This window comes from Sesamum indicum, unplaced genomic scaffold, assembly GCF_000512975.1.
Source record: "Sesamum indicum cultivar Zhongzhi No. 13 unplaced genomic scaffold, S_indicum_v1.0 scaffold00109, whole genome shotgun sequence".
Lineage (NCBI taxonomy): Eukaryota > Viridiplantae > Streptophyta > Magnoliopsida > Lamiales > Pedaliaceae > Sesamum > Sesamum indicum.
In genome coordinates, this window is record NW_011628044.1 from 104885 (window position 1) to 125632 (window position 20748).

At 38.0% G+C, this 20748-nt stretch overlaps 4 protein-coding genes across 6 annotated transcripts in view; all 4 read left to right on the forward strand.

Annotated features, from left to right (window-relative positions):
• Positions 1 to 4: 4 nt before the first annotated feature.
• Positions 5 to 4698, forward strand: LOC105178836 (the record flags this gene model as incomplete). Its single annotated transcript, XM_011102372.2, is given in 7 exon segments — positions 5 to 98; positions 651 to 1992; positions 2140 to 2826; positions 2920 to 3003; positions 3120 to 3195; positions 3274 to 3590; positions 4253 to 4698. Coding segments are annotated over 6 exon segments (2694 nt in total). The 3' UTR covers positions 4466 to 4698.
• Positions 4699 to 4936: 238 nt separating this feature from the next.
• Positions 4937 to 10388, forward strand: LOC105178837 (novel plant SNARE 12). Of its 2 annotated transcripts, XR_002288473.1 has the most exons (11): positions 5301 to 5380; positions 6194 to 6286; positions 6408 to 6501; positions 7041 to 7078; positions 7941 to 8038; positions 8825 to 8904; positions 8981 to 9037; positions 9123 to 9215; positions 9333 to 9404; positions 9491 to 9565; positions 9917 to 9961. XR_002288473.1 is itself a non-coding variant. In XM_011102373.2 (10 exons), exons 1-10 carry the CDS (start codon positions 5301 to 5303, stop codon positions 10022 to 10024), a joined length of 816 nt encoding a protein of 271 aa, XP_011100675.1. In that variant the 5' UTR covers positions 4937 to 5300; the 3' UTR covers positions 10025 to 10388. The 2 variants fall into 2 exon arrangements, 1 of the variants encoding a protein (XP_011100675.1); XM_011102373.2 differs by lacking the exon at positions 9333 to 9404 and having other exon boundaries at positions 4937 to 5380; positions 9917 to 10388.
• A 592-nt stretch (positions 10389 to 10980) lies between these two features.
• LOC105178838 (squamosa promoter-binding-like protein 1) lies at positions 10981 to 19732 on the forward strand. Of its 2 annotated transcripts, XM_020699469.1 has the most exons (12): positions 10981 to 11466; positions 11559 to 12537; positions 12834 to 13015; positions 14142 to 14299; positions 14374 to 14784; positions 15020 to 15094; positions 17377 to 17484; positions 17756 to 17873; positions 17976 to 18117; positions 18232 to 18382; positions 18502 to 19113; positions 19202 to 19732. In XM_020699469.1, the coding sequence occupies exons 2-12, from the start codon at positions 11861 to 11863 to the stop codon at positions 19628 to 19630; spliced, it is 3063 nt and encodes a 1020-aa protein (XP_020555128.1). In that variant the 5' UTR covers positions 10981 to 11466; positions 11559 to 11860; the 3' UTR covers positions 19631 to 19732. The 2 variants fall into 2 exon arrangements, with proteins under 2 accessions (XP_020555128.1, XP_011100677.1); XM_011102375.2 differs by having other exon boundaries at positions 10981 to 12537.
• A 234-nt stretch (positions 19733 to 19966) lies between these two features.
• The window catches only part of LOC105178839 (major pollen allergen Ole e 10-like), a 2599-nt gene continuing 1817 nt past the window's right edge, over positions 19967 to 20748 (forward strand). Inside the window, exon 1 of the mRNA XM_011102376.2 lies at positions 19967 to 20723. Coding sequence (XP_011100678.1) covers positions 20657 to 20723 — 67 coding nt within the window. The 5' untranslated portion in view covers positions 19967 to 20656. The remainder of the gene's footprint in view (positions 20724 to 20748) is intronic.

Here is a 20748-nt window from a genome sequence, read left to right on the forward strand (position 1 = left end):
TTTTCCTTACTAATATTCATTTCTTCTCCCATCAATCAATACAATATAATACCCGCCGATTCCAATCCCTTACAATCATCATCATCATTCAATTTCAGGTATGAAGATTTCAAATTTATTCTCTTCTCCATTCAATTCAGTGTTTCAAGAAATTATTTGATTTATCCTCCTTTGCTTGCCGTGCCAGAGTCACTACTACTCTTTCTAGCTAATTCAGTACCTACTGCATCTCCTCTTTTTAACCATCCTACATTCACTATGATTTTTTTTTTAAGCTTTTAGCTTCAGCTCAACTTCTGTCGTTTCTCTGTTTACTCAATTTCTGCTCTACCTCTCCCCTCTACTGCTTAAACTTTCGTCTTTCCTCTTATTATTTTCCATGTTTTCCAATTTTTCACTCTATATATGTAAAATGTGTATTGCTACTTCAATTTGAATCTCTCTAGTTGTTTAACATTTATTTGTTTTTACTTCTTACATACGCTTAATATCAGATGGGCACTGCACATAGAGTTCCCGGACACTTATTGCTATTCCCCTCTATAATATATGTAATCCCCTCATTGCATTTTTCACATTATTCTCGCATTATTATGAAAATAAAGCTCTTGCAAGGTTACCTCATTCACATTGCTCTCACCATTCTGCAGGACTGCATTGAGGAATGGTTTAAAGATGGCATCGCTCCGCCCTTCTGGATATGTAGACCCAGGGTGGGAGCATGGTGTTGCTCAAGATGAGAGGAAGAAGAAGGTCAGATGCAATTACTGTGGCAAAGTTGTTAGCGGTGGAATTTACAGACTGAAGCAACATCTTGCCCGCCTTTCTGGTGAAGTAACTTATTGTGATAAGGCTCCAGAAGAGGTGCGCCTCAAAATGAGGGAAAACTTGGAGGGTTGCCGACTTGGTAAGAAATCAAGGCATATTGAGTATGACGAACAATCCTATTTGAATTTCAGCACTACTGATGATGTGGAAGATGAAGAGCATGTTGGATATAGGAGAAAAGGTAAGCAGTTGTCAAGTGACAAGGATTTAGTGATAAATATGACTCCACTTCGTTCATTAGGATATGTTGACCCTGGTTGGGAACATGGTGTTCCTCAGGATGACAGGAAGAAGAAAGTAAAATGCAATTACTGTGAGAAGATCGTTAGTGGTGGTATCAACCGCTTTAAGCAACACTTAGCTAGGATACCTGGTGAAGTTGCTCCCTGTAAGAATGCGCCTGAGGAAGTATATCTTAAGATAAAGGAGAACATGAAATGGCATCGTACAGGTAGGAGGCATAGGCGACCTGACACTAAGGAGATATCTACCTTTTACCTAAACTCAGAAAATGAAGAGGAAGAGCAGGAAGAGGAAGCTGCATATTGTGTGGGTAATGATATACTTGTACTTGGTGATAGAAGATTTGACAGAGACTTGAGGAGAACTTTCAAAGGGTTGTCTGCTTGTAATGGGTCTGAACCATTGTCGAAAAGGCCAAGGTTTGATGCTAATGTTCTTAAGACACCCAAAATTCAGATGCCAGTATCTGGCAAACAAGTGAAAGCAGGTTCCCCTAAGAGGTCCCGAAGAGAAGTCGTTTCTGCTATAAGCAAATTTTTCTATCATGCAGGAGTGCCTCCTCATGCAGCCAACTCCCCGTATTTTCATAAAATGTTGGAGTTGGTTGGCCAGTATGGCACAGATCTGGTAGGACCATCAAGCCATTTGCTATGTGGACGGTTTCTACAGGATGAGATTTTGACCATCAAAAGCTACCTTGAGGAGTACAAGGCCTCCTGGGCAATTACAGGATGTTCCATTTTGGCGGATAGTAGGAGAGATTTTCAGGGCAGGATGTTGATCAATATTTTGGTTTCTTGCCCTCGTGGAGTATATTTTGTATGTTCAGTGGATGCCACGGGCGTAATTGATGATGCAGCCTATTTATATAAATTGCTTGACAGAGTGGTGGAGGAGATGGGGGAGGAAAATGTTGTGCAGGTAACCTTTTGCTTCTATGCATACTGTAGTGCTACTTTAATTGTATGTTTAGTTTTCTGCTTTTTTATCAACTGACTCACCGTCCCTCCATCCTCACCCCCACGACCTCCATCGTGTCCTCCTCCTTGTCAATTAATTTGAGTGTAGGTTATCACTCAGAATACACCCAGTTACCGGGCTGCTGGGAAGATGCTTGAAGAGAGGAGAAGAAATTTGTTTTGGACACCTTGCGCTGCTCACTGCATTGATCAAATGCTAGAAGAATTTATGAAACTAAATCGGGTGCGAGACTGTATAGAGAAAGGGCAAAAAATCACAAAATTCATTTACAATAGGATCTGGTTATTGAATCTAATGAAAAAAGAATTTACTGGAGGTGAGGAACTTTTGAGGCCGTCTGTCACTCGGTCTGCTTCCAGTTTTACTACATTACAAAATTTGCTTGACCACAGGGTTGGTCTTAGACGAATGTTTCAGTCGAAGAAGTGGGTTTCATCTAGATTTTCAAAATTGGACGAAGGTAAAGAGGTTGAAAATATTGTTCTGGATTCCTCATTTTGGAGGAAAGTACAGTTTGTTAGAAGATCAATAGACCCTATAGTGGAAGTGCTTCAAAAGATGAATAGCGATGAGAGCCTCTCAATGCCATTCATCTACAATGACATGTACAGGGCAAAGCTTGCGATTAAAATCAATCATAATGATGATGCACGTAAATATGAACCTTTTTGGAGTGTGATTGACACTCACTGGAGTTCATTGTTTCACCATCCCCTCTATCTGGCTGCTTATTTCCTGAATCCTTCGTACCGGTATCGTCCAGACTTTATTCTGGTACGAGAATGATTGTCCATCTCGAAAAGTTAATTTTCTCTCCAATTTCTTCTAGCTTTTGCTAGCATAACAGTAACAGTGTGCATCATGTAGCATCCTGATGTTGTACGTGGCCTCAATGCCTGCATTGTGAGATTGGAATCAGACAGCGCTAGAAGGATTTCAGCATCTATGCAGGTGATAAATTTCTAGTTCAATCATTTTGCATTTTCATTTCTAGAGGGAGTATTTTCTTACTTTTGAAATATGTACCCGCATATGTATTTGCCAACCATTTGCATGTTCCCTTTCAGATTTCTGACTTTGGCTCTGCAAAAGCTGATTTTGGAACTGACTTGGCAATTAGTACCAGATCAGAGCTTGATCCAGGTTATACCATACAAAATAATTAAATCGAATTACACCTCTAATCTGTAATTTACATTGACAACAATCTCCTTTCTCTAGCTGCCTGGTGGCAACAACATGGGATAAATTGTTTGGAGCTGCAACGTATAGCTGTGCGTATATTGAGTCAAAGTTGCTCAACGTTTGGGTGTGAACATAACTGGAGTATACATGATCAGATGTATGTACAAAGGCACAACCGTTTGGCACAGAAAAGATTGAGTGAAACTATCTATGTTCACTACAATTTGAGGCTTAGGGAACGACAAATGAGGAGAAGGTCTTGCAACTCACCATCCCTCGACATTGTTCTGCAAGAAGATTTATTGTATGACTGGAGTGTAGAGACAGAGAAACAACCCTTGCAAGAAGACGAGGTATCAATGAAAAATTGCTGGCCCACATAAATTCCCAGTTTGTTTGACTTAGCTCGGGTTTGGGTTATTATCTTTTTCTGAATGGTTACTGTAAGTATGATTAAAGATCGGACCTGATCTGATTGGCTAACGAAAGACAATTTTCTGGTTCTCATAATTCAAGATTTGTTTCCCCTGTCTTGGGATTTTGGCAACTTTGATTATGGAGGCTGTTGAATGGCAGCCTATTGTGATTTTCTGCCTTGTCAGTCAATCTTACTAATTGTCACTTGCGACTCATTCTCTTAGCACCTGATAGTGGTTATTTTGCCTCATTTCATATTCCTCTATATTCCTATTTTGTTATTGCTCCTTTTCCTTTGTCTTTCAGAATAAATTATTTTTTCATTGTAATCAAGGGGTATTGCCTGGTGTAGATCTCGAATGCCCTTGGATTTAATTTTGGTGTCTGAGTTTGTTCTCATTTCAAGTGAAAAGAAAGGTTTCACGACGATTAAGATAAAAGTTGAGATTGCTGCATATTATTAGTTTTCATCATAATATTCCTTGTTAGTATTAATGTTGGGCTTGTTTGCGAGTTCCAGTTTTGCCTAGTTTCGTTTTGATTATGCCTTTGCACTAGTGTGGACTTGTGAATATTCTAATTCCAATAAAATTTGCAGGAAATACTTTATAATGAAATGGAACATGGGGATGCATACGAGAATGAATTGCAGGAGCTTGATGATGGAAATGCAGACTCCAGAAAGAGAGCACTGGAGATGGTGCTAGCAGATGTGGTAGAGCCATTGGATGTTGAGGATCCTGCTCAGGATGATGCAGCCTCAGGCGATGATCAAGATCTGAACTTTATTGATGATGATATGACTGAATAGTAACAGGAATGCGCCACCTATGAAGAAATGCGTAAAAATAGTTAAACCATTTAACTGGGTGTAAGATTTAATAGGTTCATTTTCTCTTCTTCTTAGTGGTGCTTTGTAAGTTGGTAACAGTTTGTGTATTCCTGGTGACAAATTTTGTAAATGGATTGAGGTGTAACTGCAAAGAAGAGAGTTATTCAATTGTTTCAAAGTAAAAGGATAAAAGTACTTTGATTGTTCTGGCACAACCGGACATGATATTACCCAAAATACTTGGCACTGCACTTGGTAAATAAGAAGATGATGAACGAGTCAAAAGTTTTGCCAAAACATAGTTGTGTGGGTTTATGTGAGTTTTCTCTGAGTCGGGCTTTCTTTAGAGCAGGATTGGATTTGGGAAGGTGTGTGTGAGGTGGGGTTTTTCCTAGTTCAGTTGAGTTTTCTCTTTACCAAACATAATAGTAATAAAAGCTAAGTGGGAGTTTCCTTGGAAATTAATTTAATATACCCTCTTTGTAAGAAGTTGTTGACAATCAAATGCATCATATCCACTTTCTCTTTCCTTTTCTTTCTCTACTATGCAACGCCAACGCCCCCTAGAACCCTAAACCATCTCAATTCCTGTTTCAATTTCCCTCTCTCTCTCTCTCTTTTCTCTTTCAATTTTTGAATTCAACCCTCATCACTGTCCCTCTCTCCTCTGGGGAAATTCCACCCTCTTCTCAATTGCAAGTCGTCCCCTTCTTTTCCTATTGAGATGACCTGAAATTTGTTTCATCTTTTGGGGACATTAATATATCTACTTCCAAGGAAAAGAGGAAGGAGATAGAGAGAAAGAAGGGTAAAAATGGCTAACCTGGAGTTACAGATGAACACTCAAATGGAGCAGATCCATGGCGAAATTCGCGATACTATGCGTGCCCTTGCGTAATCTCTCTCTCTCTCTCTCTCTCTCTCTCACTCGGTCCATGCTCTTATTTAGAAAGTCGTTGTACAAATGTCTACTCTTGAGTTGGTTCTTGGTGTATATCTGTATTTTGTCAGTTGATATATCGTACTCACTTTAGGTTTCGTTATGCTTGTAACTATGATTCTCCCTTTGGTTTTTATGTTTTCCACAATTTTATGATTTTCCATGGATTTAAGTAATCTGATATGATTAAAGTCATTGCAAGTATAGCTGCTTTATTCTTTACTTTGTCATTCCACCCAACTACAATTACACATGGCTGTATGCAGAGGTCTTATCAAGCCTTTGGATAGCAAATCAATTAGGTGTCTTTGTTACAGCTTGCGGTTGACCAGATTGTAAAGGTCTTATATTTTTGAAGGAAGAGTTTTCTCCTGTGAATATAATAACTCAATATCGGCTTATTGCATGATAATGATCTTCTTGTTGAATTCAGTTACTCTGATTCTCGTTTGGCTATCTACACACATCATCTTTTTTTGTTAAATGTTCTGATGTTCCATCTAATATTGTAAATTTTTAAAGAAGTTTTGTTTTTTTTAGTCTTGATTTTGTTGCTAGTCCACTGGAAAACTTTCTAAAGCTCCCCCCCTTTTTTTTCTTAATAAGCAGGAAGTAATTTTTTACTTCTTGCTATGTATGAGGTATTGGTGAATTATTATAATCCAGTATCCTCATCAGTGTGCATATTTTGCTATTGCTGATAAAGCAAACCAGGGTTAGTGGTAGCATATTTTCTCAGGTAATGACAGCAACTTTTTCCTAAACAGAAATGGCTTCGGGAAGCTGGATAAAATCAAAGACCCAAGTAGACAAAGTAAACAGCTGGAGGATCTTACTGGGAAGATGAGGGAGTGTAAAAGGTAACCGCTATATGATTTCTCCCTACTACTATATTGGTTGTCGCATGATTGAATTATTCTGTCACTAGATTCTGTGTTGATCTTCTTAGACTTTTAATTGATCATCCCCTAAATTTTCCAGATTGATTAAAGACTTTGATCGTGAAATTAAAGACGAGGAAAGTAGAAATCGTCCAGAGGTGAACAAGCAGCTTAATGATGAGAAACAATCCATGGTAAGTGTCTTCGAAACTTCTATTTGCTTTTAACTGACTCACTTTCATTTTGTCAATGATGGCATATTTTGTGTTTCCATGTCATGCATGTTTTCTCTTTTTCATATCATTAGTACTCATAACACTGGGGTCAAGTTTGAATTATGGGAAAGCAAAAGATCAGTCTTTAAGCAATGATGAAGATTAGAATGGTATTCACTCTTGGAATTGGAATAAGCTCCCTCATTTTCCTGTCATAATTTACCTATTTTAATTGCTACTTAAAAGTCACCAACTCTAGTTTTATGTATACACTAGTTGGCATATAGGTTGAATGGCTGGGTGCTAGACTGTTAGATTTGTAATTTTATAGGTCAGTTTATATGATATTGGCATTTAGATGATCTTGTAGTTTTCTGGATATGGTTTGAATTCATTAGAGGTAGATGATTCTGTTGGACCTTTCTGAAATCCTTGATGCCTAGAGCTCACCTTCACATACTGCAGATTTTGTTTACACTCTGGTGGTATTATTGTTTAATTCCTTTTCATTTATGCAGATCAAAGAGTTGAATTCATATGTAGCTTTGAGGAAAACGTAAGTTCTGTCAGTTAAATCTTTTATGATTCACTGATTTTAGTCTGTTGATGGTTGATTCCTGTTGTAGATTGTCATTAAACATGACCTAATCAATTTTGCATGGCTTATTTTCTTTAGTTCATTATATGAGCTGACAAGAAGCTGGTGTGTATTCGTCATGGTCTGTCATGATGATTTCATAAGCTCAACATTTATCCATCATGACATGTTACTTCGATGACTCTTTCTTGCTGTGATCATATGTTAACTTTGCTAAAATGACTAACAAATTGATATTTATTTTTCACATGGGCAGACAACAATAGGTCTAACTTTATATCCAGAAGCTGCATTTTTTAGTAATTATATCAGTTCTATTGGACTATTGCAAATCCAGACATATAAAGGACTAATCTGAGTTTCTTGCGTGCAACTTTCTTGGCCCATTGAATCTTGTGAGTTGCTATTTTGCTTGTATGAAGTTTATCCTCATCTTGAGAAGTAAAATCATTGGTCTCCTAGATTCCTATTGTACCTTTTGTTTACTGTGTAATTGTATCCACATGTGGTGCTCTTTCATTTTTATTTTTATTTTTGGGGGATGGGCTGGTGGGGGTGTTGAGGAAAACGATGTTTTCAGAAGATACTGCATTAAATTGTGCTTTTCTGATACCTTAGTTAGACAAGTGGTTGGGCGTATTTGATAATTCAAGATTCAATAAAACAACTGTGAATAACAAATGATTGAGCACATTATTCTGCTAGCTTCTGTACTATCTTCAGCGTGATTAATTGGTTCTCTTTTTGTTATTGTCTAATATTGTAGTCTTGTCTTCTCTCTTTTTACTTGTTAGCTATTCTATGGCATTTGGTGGTGCAGGTACATGAGCACTCTTGGGAACAAGAGAGTTGAACTTTTTGATGTGGGAACTGGTGCTAGCGAGGCTACAGCTGATGACAACGTTCCATTGGCATCAGGTGGCATTACGTGCTAAGCTTTTATATGATTGGATTCCAATTATAAATTGTTTGATTAAGCACATATGAAAGGAACATGACGGCAAGATTTGGCTGACATGATTTATATTCGAACTGTTTTTAATTAAAATCATTTTCCTCTTGACCGGTTGCCACCTTTCTGTTCCTTTGCCTTTTATACTTAGTTCTCTTAATAATTCATCTGATTAATCGTGATCTTGAAAAGACTATAAAAAGCATTGTGTTAAATAGCTTGCTGCTTATGTTACAGTGTAAAAACCACTCAAATCTTGCAAGCTCGTTCTCCCTGACTGAAACATTTAGGCAAATGTTTAGTTGTGCAAATCTTGACCTTTTTTTTGGGGGAAAAAATTGTGGCACTTACAAAATACATATAACCTGAACAGCTGCATACACCAAGATGGTTGGACGTGATATTGAAAGTCTGTAATATCACCGTCCATTCTAATTAAATAGGAGTTCCATTGAATCTAGTCTAAAGGTCTGTGATTCCTTATTTTCTATAGGAAAAGTGATTCTTCAGAGTGGGACTTATTTTGGGTCTGCTTATAACTATAGCTGCTTTTATTGCTACTCAGTGTGACGCGACCATGAAAGCTCCATTGTTACTACTTATTGTGAATTTTTGATGTGCATGCCATGCTTTAGACTATGATCTGCTTTGGATTCTGTTTGCTGCAAATATAAGCTCCATATCTTCTCTTGATGGAAGTGGCTTTGACCCTAATAGCTGACAATTCTCTGCATTTTCATGTATGATTATAGAAATGTCAAACCAGGAGCTTATCAATGCTGGGATGAAGACGATGGATGAAACTGACCAAGCCATTGAACGTTCCAAGCAGGTAAAATGAAATTTAAGTGAATTCTCAAAATCTAGGCACAGTGTTTATGGTATTCTGAACTCATTGTTAATTGTAGGTTGTTCACCAAACTATTGAAGTGGGAACGCAAACGGCTACTACTTTGAAGGGCCAAGTGAGTGCACCTTTGTCAATGCTAATTTTATTGGCCTCAAAATGGTTCTTCATCTAATCACTGACATAGTTTTCAATACTTATAGACTGAACAAATGGGTCGCATTGTCAATGAACTGGACACAATCCAGTTCTCCATAAAAAAGGCATCTCAGCTTGTAAAGGAGATTGGTAGGCAGGTAAAAAGTCAGAAACACCACCTATTTCTTTCCTGAATCATGTGTGTTGGAATATTATAATGTGGACTCATTGAAGGTTTCACACAAACTAATTTGGCTACCCATGGAAACATGTAGAAAAATTGCTTTTTCAAACCTCAAAAAGCAGTTGGTACTTTTTGGTAGATTTCATTTTCTAGAGATAGCGAGGTACTTTGGGATTTGTTTTTTGTGTTTTTGCTTCATTATGGTTTTCATTGTTCTTGATACAAAATCAACTTCATGAATCTTTGCAGGTGGCCACTGATAAATGCATCATGCTTTTCCTTTTTCTGATTGTGTGTGGGGTTATTGCCATAATCATCGTGAAGGTATTCCTATATCCTCAATCTACCTCCATGGCTAATGTTTTTGCATATTCACAACTCTGTTATGAGATTGAATTGGTTGTATTTATTAATCTTGCTGTTGCTCTTATGGCCTGGCGGCTTTTCTGGTCTCATAATAATATTTGGAGGGAGGGAAAATTTTGGTATATACCCCATTTTATGTCCCGTGAATTAGACAGCAGGAGGGGTTGTTTTATTGGACTCAGTTTGGTTTTATCTTACTGTTCATTATTTATATATACTTTCTTCGTGTATTTGTACTTCCTGTCTATTACTTCGGAAGTGCTAAACTGGTATTCGTAACTGATGGACTGGGACTTGCATATTTATTAGATTGTGAATCCAAACAACAAAAGCATAAGGGATATTCCTGGATTGGCTCCACCTGCATCAACGAGGAGGAGATTGTTGTATGTAAAGCCTGTTCAACATTTTGAGTGAATTTGTTGACTTGGTTCAAAAAGGTCATTATTCCAATTTCTGTTGTGAGGCTGCAGTAAACAAATGCGGGAATGATATCCATCGCGTCCATTGTTGTGTTATTGTATCTGGTTTTGTGCTTGAGTTGTGCATATTTGTATTTCCTTTTTCTTTTTAAATATGTAGATCATATTTGTGGTTTGTCTTCACGGTCACTTCTTTTCTCTTCTCCACTGTTGATTGGTTGGAGGCGATTTTTATTCATGTAAACCATAAACCTTTGGAGGGGGATACAGGTTCCTCCAAAAAAAAAAAAAGAAAAAAAAGAAGAGGACAAAACTTGGTAGTTAGCAGTGACATACGCTATTCAAATTTGATGTTCATCTCTCTTGTTAGTTGCATTATTTTCTTATTGTATCGTGTTATTGGCTATTTGATATTTATAGTGGGAATGACATAAGATGGGGAATGTCCCCGGACTCTGTTGTCCCCTTGGCATTGTACGACGGGAGTTCCATTCCAGGGTAGCACACCCAGAAGCTGGAAAAGTAGTGAATTAAAATTAGTTATGCTTTTGAAAAGAAAAGCTATGATCATTTATGATCAATGAAAATGAAAACAAGCTTATTCTTGCAATTAAAATTTTTATTTAATCCGCAAGTTATATACTATTATTAGGTAAGGTAAAGAGAAGCATAACATTAACAATTGGTCCCATTCATTACTGATACACAATTTTTATTTATTTTTCTGCTGTAATAAGATCAGCTAAAAGAAGAGATGAATTAGGACAAAAGGGACGCATGGAATTCCATGTTTGTCGGTGCCCTATAACCCATATCCACCTCCACACATACTGCCGTCCCGCGTGGGAAAAGAATAGCAAAGATTGAGGATCAGGCCTCAGTCTCATCTCATCATTAGAGTTGTATCATTTTTACCGAATCAACAGTGATATTTATGTATGTAGTAGTCTTATGAAGAGTTGATAGGATAAGATTGCATCAATTGTAGAACAGGAATGCAATTGGGGTTGAGACATTACAGAAGAGATGAGAGAGACAAGTAGGGGGAGAGGGAGAGAGAGAGAGAGAGAGAGAGAGAGAGAGGGACTGTGGGTCTTTGGATTCCCTGCTGGAGTTTGGCATCATAATTAATATACCACTTCAAAAATCTGTTTCTGTACTATGTTTCTCTCTCTCTCTCTCTCTCTCTCTCTCTCTCAATAAGCAAACTTCACTATTACTATGCTCCGAGTTTTTTACTCATCAAACACTACCGGACAATGAAATGTTTGTAATTTGTATAACAGTAATAAGAGGCCCATTTCTTCAGTTTGGCCCTTCCTCATTTCCTTCTTATCTTTTTCAGTTAGTACAAACCGTCTCCATCTCTCTCTCTTTATTACGTCTATCCGCCCCTAAATCGCCGGCGCTTTTCCGTCAGAACTAACATTTCTTCAGGTCAGGTCTCACCTCCGCGTCTATCGCCAACTTCAGTCTCTTCTGATCATCACCTCACACTTAGCTAAACATACACTCATCTGTAATGACAGACAAAGATAAGTACTGCCGCTTTTATTTTCTTGGGATCAAATCAAAGCGAGAGTCTTTTGCGTCATAAAAGCTGTGCTCCACAATGATGCTAGTTCTAAACTAGAGTTGTTTGGCTTGTGGGTTGCTCTTGTTTGGGCCCATGGATGTGTCGGCGTGCTTTTCTTGGATTTCTGAGCTTGTAGGGAAGCTGATTGAGAGGTGATTTTTTCAGTTTCGTTCTTGGGTCTGATTGTTTGGAAACGATTCAATTCTTTGTTTCTTTCAATTTCTCTTTGTGGGTATATCAATCAAACTTCCTGAAATGGAGACTAAGTTTGGTGGAAAGTTGCACCATTTCTATGGTCCAGTGGTGTCGGATTTGAAGGACGTGGGTAAGAAGAGTATGGAATGGGATTTGAATGACTGGAGATGGGATGGTGATTTGTTTATGGCCGCTCCGCTAAATACCGTGACATCAGATTGTAGGAGTAGGCAGCTCTTTCCCGTTGGATCAAATATTTCGGTGAACGAGGGAGCTTCCCTAAATACGGTGCCATCGGATTGTAGGAGTAGACAGCTCTTTCAAGTTGGATCAAATATTCGGGTGAACAGTGGAGCTTCCAATTGCTCCCTATTGTGGTCAGAGGAAGTGATGGGAAGCGAGAAGGAGAAGAGGGATTTGGAGAAACGGAGGAGGGTTTTCGAGGTTGAGAATGAACAGGTCAACGAAGAGGCTGGATCACTTAATCTGAAGCTAGGTGGACAAGTTTATCCTATCGTTGAAGGAGAGCTCGATGAATTGGAAGGGAAGAGTGGGAAGAAGACCAAAGTAACCGGTGCACCATCTAGTCACGCAGTTTGTCAGGTAGAGGAATGCAAAGCGGATTTGACTAATGCAAAAGATTACCACCGACGACATAAAGTGTGCGCCATGCATGCTAAGGCTACCAGAGCTTTAGTGGGAAACATTATGCAGAGGTTTTGTCAGCAGTGCAGCAGGTCACTTGATTGATCTAGGGTTCTTGCTTTTTTCTAATATTGCTAGCATTACCTATGCATTGCCCTTACAATTAGTACAGTTAGTATCTGCAGAATCTGGAGCTGGAGTTGCTAATCACTTTTTTTCTTCTGTGCCTTTCACCTGTCCACATCTTCTTAGTTTGGTTCATGAACCTCAGATTCAGCTGCCTAGTACATTTGTTATTGGGATGTGCATTATGATATTAGTTGGAATCTCATTAAGAACTGCAAATAATGGCAGGACAACTGACTAACTAGTACAATATTTTGTGCAGGTTTCATGGTCTTCAAGAGTTTGATGAAGGGAAGCGAAGCTGTCGCAGGCGTCTGGCAGGACACAATAAGCGGCGGAGGAAAACACATCCTGATAATTTAGTTAATGCAGCCACCCAGAGTGACGAGCAGGGTAGTAATTACTTACTGATCAGTCTGTTAAGGATACTCTCCAACATACACTGTAAGTAGGCTTTCTGACCAAATTCTTTGATTTGAAGCACTTTGCTCTTAGCTGTAGGATGTCATTTTGAAAATGTACAATATTCTCCGAATGCAGCGAACACTGATAGATGATAACACATCTGATGTCTTTAGGTGTTCATGTTCCAATTTTAGAATGCAAACATTAATTTCAATTTGAAAAGAAAGGTCTGGATCCTTGAAACCTTGTTCAATTTGGCAAAAATCTTATGTAGTTGGAATGGCATCAAACAAAAGCGAGGTTTTGAGAACAACACTCCATTAACTCGCCTTTCTTTGAAAAGCTGAGTTAAGTAATCTGACAGTTGAAGGGTAGTATAAGTTTACTTTCTCTGGACCCGTAATGTATTGTGCATGCAGGGAGCTATGCCTAAAGAATTCGTTATGCCCGTTTAGTAACTTTGATGGGGCATGCCAACTATGCTGTATTTTAATCATTTAGGTCATGTTGAGATGAATGCTAAAAGAATGGTGAGAGCTGAATTCCTTGGTAACTACACACAAAATGCATAATGTATAAAAGTCCTCATTGAATCTTAGAGGGTTTATAAGGTTCAGCCATGGTCCCATTATTTTGATAAAAGTTATCCATGCCTGGGAAACTTATAGAACAAACAACTAGTAATTCTTGGTGAACTAAAATAACATGTCTAATTTCCAATAAGTTGTCCTTCAGAAGTGAGTAATACAGACTAATTATTAATATTTACTTTACACCTCATTGTTGCTTATGTCTTCCCTCGTTATAATGCATTCTAGATATAATATTATTAGAACAAGCTTATTAGAATTTTCTTCCTAAATGTAATTTACATTTAGTGTCTTCTGAGGTAGTCATGATTGTGTTGAGAAATAATGGAACTCAGGTGAAAACTGAACATGTCCGCTATGCATGGTCTATCTTTCTGCTGGTGATAATACAAAGGCTGAGTGATGAAGAATGATGAAAGTGAGATATTTATCTATTTTTGACTAAATATTCTTCTCTTTGTTCTTCCTCCAAAATTTTCTTTTTTATTGTTCTTTCTCTCTTGATTGAGCTTTTGTCCATACAGTGATTTTGGTTGCTTAATTACTTCACAGCTTCTACTACTTATCAATTGCAGCCAATAACTCCGATCAAACCAAGGATCAGGATCTACTATCTCATCTTTTAAGAAACCTTGCACCCACTGGCTTAACTAATGAGGGAAACCCTGCTAGACCATTACCTGTATCTGAGGACTTGCAGAATGTGGAGACATCTTTGGCAACTGCTGTAGAGGTACTAGCCTAAGCCCCCAATTTCTCAAATCTGTATAGTACTTTCATCTAGTTCTGATTGCATTTTATCTTCAGGACCTTATTACACCTGCTGAGCCAGGTGTGACCATACCTACAACTGATTTGACACAAAAGAGGATGCTAACAGATAAGGCTCTAGGCAAAGTTACATACAGTGAACCAACTTCACAATATGCTATACAGTTTCCAGCAAATGCAAGTGACTCAATGAAAGAAAACACTTCGGATACCACAATAGGGAGGAACAAACTGAATAACTTTGACTTAAATTATGTATATGATGGTTCTCAAGACTGCATGGACAATCTGCCGGATGCTTGTGCCTCAGAATATCTTGGCAACATGTCTCCTGCTGGTCCATTATGGTTATACAAAGATTCTCAACAGTCTAGCCCACCTCATAATAGTGGGAATTCAGGATCCACATCAAGCCACTCACCTTCTACATCTAGCGGAGAGGCACAGGTCATATTTATGATTGAGTTATTTTCTGGTGCTACTTGCAAGGATGCTCTATGAAGTGTTCATAATTATGTGATAAATATTCCGGATGCAGATTGTTGGATAAAAGACATAAGCATATTGTTGCATTTTTAGTTAAATTTTTATTAAGCTCGTCTTGGTACCAGATAGTCAAATAAGAACTTTCACCTCTTCCGGTAAGATTTTTGTTGGAAGTAAACTTTCAATTGTTTTGCAGAGTCGCACAGATCGGATCGTCTTTAAGCTTTTCGGGAAAGATCCAAATGATTTCCCTCTTGTCCTGCGAAAACAGGTGTGTATCTTGCTTTCGAGATTACAAAATTTCCTATGACCTTTCTTTTTGTGCATTTCATCTTTTAAGGTTTGATTTTTGATAAACATTATGCTATATTTGGTGCAAGGTTGTTGGTAGAAGATTAGTTTGTTAACCAAAATCTCATCGGATCTTGTAGGATTTTATTTTTATTTTTAACTGATTAGTTAGTTTTTTATTCAGTTAGTTTGTTGTGATTTTTTTGAATTTGTGATAGTTATCTTTCTGTAACTCATTATAGTAAATAGGCTAGTAGTGAAATGAGAACTCATCATCTTTTGTTTTCCAGAAACTCGAGTGTTATAGTATTCTTTTTTAACAAAGTGGTATCAACGGTCTTTGTTTAAGGGACCTGTGTGAGTGAAACCTGTGAGGTGCCTATCACCAAAAAAACTAAACACCTGCCTTCATCAATTGCATCAATGGCACGCAATAGTTCTTGTGTATTCCTCCAGTTTTCACATAAGAAAATTATCATGCATGGGCTGTGAAAATGGAGTTTTATTTAGAAGCACATGGACTATGGGAGTTTGTTGAAATAGATGGAATTCAACCATTTCCCGAGTACTAACAATTGCTCAAATAAGAGATTATAGGGAGGACATGAAGAAGATGCATAAGGCCAAGACGTATATTCACTCAGTAGTCATGGGATCTTTTGAAACAAGCGTATCAAGGAAATGTCATGACAACCCAAATGCAAGTTTTGAACCTGAAAAGGGAATTCAAGATGCAAAAGATGAATGAGACAGAGCATTTAAGGTAGATGCAAAGAGTAAGAAACAAAAGTGGAAAAAGAATAAGGGGAAGGAAGGTCAAAAGAGTGGCAACACAGGAAGTTTCCTCCATGTAAACACAGTAAGAAAAACTTCACAATTAGAAAAATATTGTTGGTATAGACCCGCTATGGAGGTCCTGTGGTCAAATGTATCATATGGAGAAGGTGTACAAAAACAAGGGACAGGCTCAAGTAGTGGAACAAGAGCACGAGGAGGAGAAACTATTTGTTGCAATGTGTTATGCAAGCCGCACCCCAAGCAACGATTGGCTAATCGCCAGTGGATGCACTAACCACATGACCTTGACAAATCGCTTTTCAGAGAATTAGACAAGTCATTAATATCAAAAGTGAGAATTGGCAATGGACAATTTATTGAGGTTGAAGGTAAAGGTACCATTGCAATTGAAAGCCCAACATGTATAAAATTAATCTCTAATGTGATGTTTGTTCCCAAGGTTGATTAAAATTTGTTGATCCTAGGACAATTACTTGGGAAGGGTTATTCTGTTACGTTTACCTTTAAAGATAACATGTGTGTTATTATTGACGTGTCTGGTGCTGAATTATTTTCTGTAAATTAAGAACAACAAGAGTTTTTAAGCCAGAGTGAATCAGGATGAACTATACTACGAGAGGCTGGGGCATTTTCATTATTCAACTTTGGATATAATGTAGAAAAAAGAAGAGAATACCTTTCACGCAAGGAGCTATTGCTATGCGTGAGATATGTCTATTAGGGAAGCGGGTCAAGCTACCACTTCCAATAGGAAAAACATGGGGAGCAACTGAGAAGCTTCAACTCATTCAAACTGATACTTTTGGAGATGTAAAGATTGAGTATCAATTTAGTGTAACCTACACCGCTCAGCAAAGTGGAAGTATAGAACAATTATGGATGTGGCTCAATGTATATTAGTCACAATTGTATTTCTGCTAGTCGTGTTTTTTTTAAAATATTTGGTTGTTTATGTTTTACCCATGCTCCAAACGTGAAACAAAAGCTAGATCCTAAAGCAGAATATGGAGTCTTTGTTGGTCACAATAGTACCATCAAAGGTTACAGAGAATGGGTTTACTAAACTAAACTCAATGACGATGGTTCTGTGAACAAATATAAAGCCAGGCTAATGGTAAAAGGATATGCTCAATTATTCGGTGCAGACTTTTCAGAGACATTTGCACCTGTCGCAAGTACAAATAAGGATGAGTGATTAACATTATGGTATATTTGTTGCAAGTTTGTTGGTACAAGATTAGTTTGTTAATCAAAATCTCATCAGATTTTGCAGTATTTTATTTGTTTTTATTTGAATTGATCAATTAGTTTGTTGAGATTTTTTTGAATTTGTGATAGTTATCTTCTTGTAACTTATCACTATAAATAGGCTAGTGGTGAAATGGAAATCATCATCTTTTGTTTTCTGAAAATTTGGGTTATAGTATTCCTTTTTGCCAACAATTTTGTGCAACTTGATTTCAGATTCTTGATTGGCTATCCAACAGTCCTACTGACATGGAAAGCTACATCCGACCTGGTTGCATTATTCTGACAATATACTTACGTATGGATAAATCCAGTTGGGACAAGGTAAGTTTTGTTCAGCATTCTTATTTAGTTAAAGCATTGTTTAGGCTATAAGCTTAGATCTCTTTTCCATAGATTGCATGAGCTACCAAAAGGGATACTAAGTTCAGGTTTTAATCACATGATGCGCATAAGTAGGAGCAAGGGTTTGGTGTCCCCAATCCTGAAATCATCCCTACAGGCTTAGTTTCTTTCAATGAACTATATCAAAGACTAACTCTTCATTTTTCGGTTCTATGAGATGGTGTGTAATTGATATGATATTATTTTTCAGCTTCACTGTGATCTGACTTCCAGTTTGAGGAGGCTTGTCAATTCATCTAGTGATTCCTTTTGGAGAACAGGATGGATATATACTCGAGTACAGCATCGTGTCACATTTGTGTGTAATGGTACAAATGAAGCTTCCAATCTGAAGATTCTGTCTTCCAGAATTTGACTTGTGTAGCGGACAATGTTGGATGGTAAGGCTGATAATTTTCATAATTCTGCAGGCGAGGTTGTTCTAGACACACCCTTACCCATGAAAAACCACCACAGTTGCAGAATATCAAGTATCAAGCCAATTGCTGTTACTGTGTCAGAAGGTGTTCAGTTTGTAGTCAAAGGGTTCAATTTGTCTTGTTCTACTTCAAGGTATTCTTGCCTTGACATGCATCAGTGTCTTGGTTTTGGAGATGGTTTGTTTCTTTTACATTTTCTTAGTAAAGCTAGGAGGGTGCTCCAATGGTGACTAGTTGCATCTGCCAGGTTACTATGCACAATGGAAGGGAAGTATCTAGTTCAGGAAAATTGTGCTGATATGACAGGATTGGCAGATTCATTTATCAAACATGATGAGATTCAGTCGCTTAGCTTCTCTTGTGTTATACCAAATATTGTTGGAAGGGGATTTATCGAGGTGATGTCACTTTTTGTTTCCTACCAAATTATTATCCTGCTGTTCAATCAACTGGGAGTTAAGTTGGTTGCCTCACTCTCCAAGCACTGAATGTTGTCATTGTTGCCCTTACATATTAGGTTGAAGACCATGGCCTCAGAAGCAGCTTTTTTCCATTCATTGTTGCAGAGGAGGATGTGTGCTCTGAAATTTGTACTCTAGAAAGCATACTTGAGGATGCTGACGAAGATATTAATAAACTAGAAGTTAGGAATCAAGCTTTGGACTTTATACATGAAATGGGTTGGCTTCTCCATAGAAGTCGCTTGAAGTTTAGGTTAGGTGATAGCAGTGGCGATGTGGATTTATTCCCTTTCAAACGCTTCAGGTGGCTTATTGAGTTTGCTGTTGATCGGGACTGGTGTGCGGTAGTCAAAAAGCTTATAAGTATTCTGTTTGATGGAACTGTGGATCTGGGACAAGAGAATTGCAATTTGGTAGCACTGCTGGATATTGGACTTCTTCACCGAGCTGTCCGGAGAAATTGTAGGTCCATGGTGGAATTTCTGTTAAACTGCAATCCAGGTGTAAATTTGGAGAAAACAAGATCCAGACAGAAGCAACCTGATGGGGGACAGTATTTGTTCAGGCCTGATTCTGTGGGACCTGGTGGGTTGACTCCTCTACATGTAGCAGCCAGTCTAGATAGCCGTGAGAATGTATTGGATGCATTAACTGAAGATCCGGGATCGGTATGCTCTATATTTTCTTGATGTGCATATGTCTCATTATTTAATGCTACTTTAGCATGATAGCATGCTGATCATTGTTGATTTTCAGGTGGGAATAAAAGCATGGAAGAGTAAACGAGACAGTAGTGGGTTAACAGCACATGATCATGCATGCATGCGTGGTAACTACTCGTATGTCCTTCTAGTTGAGAAGAAACTGAACAAGAAATCAAGAAATGGGCATGTTCTTATTGACATTCCTGGTAGAGTAATAGATAGTAGCAAATTAGGAAGGACAAGTAAATTTGTGGGGTTGGAAAGTGAGAAGAGGGGAGGAGAGTGCAGGCAGTGCGACCAGAAATTGGGTTATGGAAGGAGGTGGAGATCATCAGTGAGAATATACAGACCCACGATGGTATCAATAGTTGCAATAGCTGCTGTTTGTGTTTGTACAGCTTTGCTCTTCAAAAGCTCACCTGAGGTACTCTATTCATTCCGGCCATTCAGGTGGGAACTATTGGACTATGGATCTCAGTAGAAGTAAATATCATATGTAGAGAGTTGTGTATGATGAATCATAAACTAATGTACATGTTGATTTAGGGATATCGATGTTGCCAATGGTCTGGTCGCACACAAATTATGCACTTGTTATCTCAATGTAAATTTCTGACTATAAGGGACGAGTTGGAGAGGGCGAAAGGGCCAAGCGGGCTTTTCTCTCTTTTGCTTCATAGTTTTTGTGATACAAATTAGTTTTCCCTAATTAAACCATATTTGTTCCTGAAATTTTCCCCCCAAACCTACAAAACAGTTGTTGTCGTAAAGGAAACGAAATACTCTCTTATGAAATTGTGTGAAGACTTTTTTACATCTACAAGTCCAAAAAGTGCAGATTGCATTAAAGTTTGACGGGAAGCAGCATGTAAGGAAAATTACAAAACAAAGATGGGTAGTGATCTGGGATTTGATTTGCAAATGGTCAAATTTTCTTTTATATCAAAGACAGAGTGGCCCGAATCGATATGCTAAATCCACAAGTATTGGTTTAATTGCTCTTCTGGATCAAGAAAATTTCTCCAACTGAGCCTGCAACTATATTAACATCCGAATTTTGGGGAAAAAACAGCTAAATGTAGTAGCAACAGGAATGCAGTATGAACATGACCATGCATGTGTTTCGAAAATAGCAGAGCAGTTTGGCAGGTGATATTGCCATATTGGGAGTCGAAACAAAGAAGCCTCTCATTTCCTCAACGACCCAGCATCCTCCTGTTAATGTTTTTTCATTTGTTTCTGTTGCTATATTACATCAATGAGTGGTGGGAGCAGTTGATCTTTGAAACTTAATTCAGAATGAGTAGTTATCATCTTTCCAATTCTTGAGATACACACACGCGTGCATCTTCCATCTGTCTGTATAGCTAGCTCCTCGGCTCTATTTATATAAAGGAGTGTACATGTCCATGAGGCAATAGCCAGTAGCCAAGTAGGTCTTAGAGTTGAATATTACTTGGATTCATTTCAACTCCACAATTCTGCATATTTCTTTAGAAGAATCTGAATGGGCAAGGAGGGAGGGATTGCCGCATTCATCTGTCTTCTTCTTTGTTTCCTATGTTCAAATGGAGGTCTGTTCTTCCATTATAATTCAGA

Coding starts and splice junctions, on each gene's coding strand:
- LOC105178837 (XM_011102373.2), top strand. CDS start 5,301: ATGGCTAACCTGGAGTTACAGATGAACACTCAAATGGAGCAGATCCAT. Junction 6,502..7,040: donor ATGATGAGAAACAATCCATG/GTAAGTGTCTTC, acceptor TCATTTATGCAG/ATCAAAGAGTTGAATTCATA. Junction 9,038..9,122: donor CTACTACTTTGAAGGGCCAA/GTGAGTGCACCT, acceptor CAATACTTATAG/ACTGAACAAATGGGTCGCAT.
- LOC105178838 (XM_011102375.2), top strand. CDS start 11,861: ATGGAGACTAAGTTTGGTGGAAAGTTGCACCATTTCTATGGTCCAGTG. Junction 17,874..17,975: donor TGTCACATTTGTGTGTAATG/GTACAAATGAAG, acceptor ATAATTCTGCAG/GCGAGGTTGTTCTAGACACA. Junction 18,383..18,501: donor TTGGAAGGGGATTTATCGAG/GTGATGTCACTT, acceptor CTTACATATTAG/GTTGAAGACCATGGCCTCAG.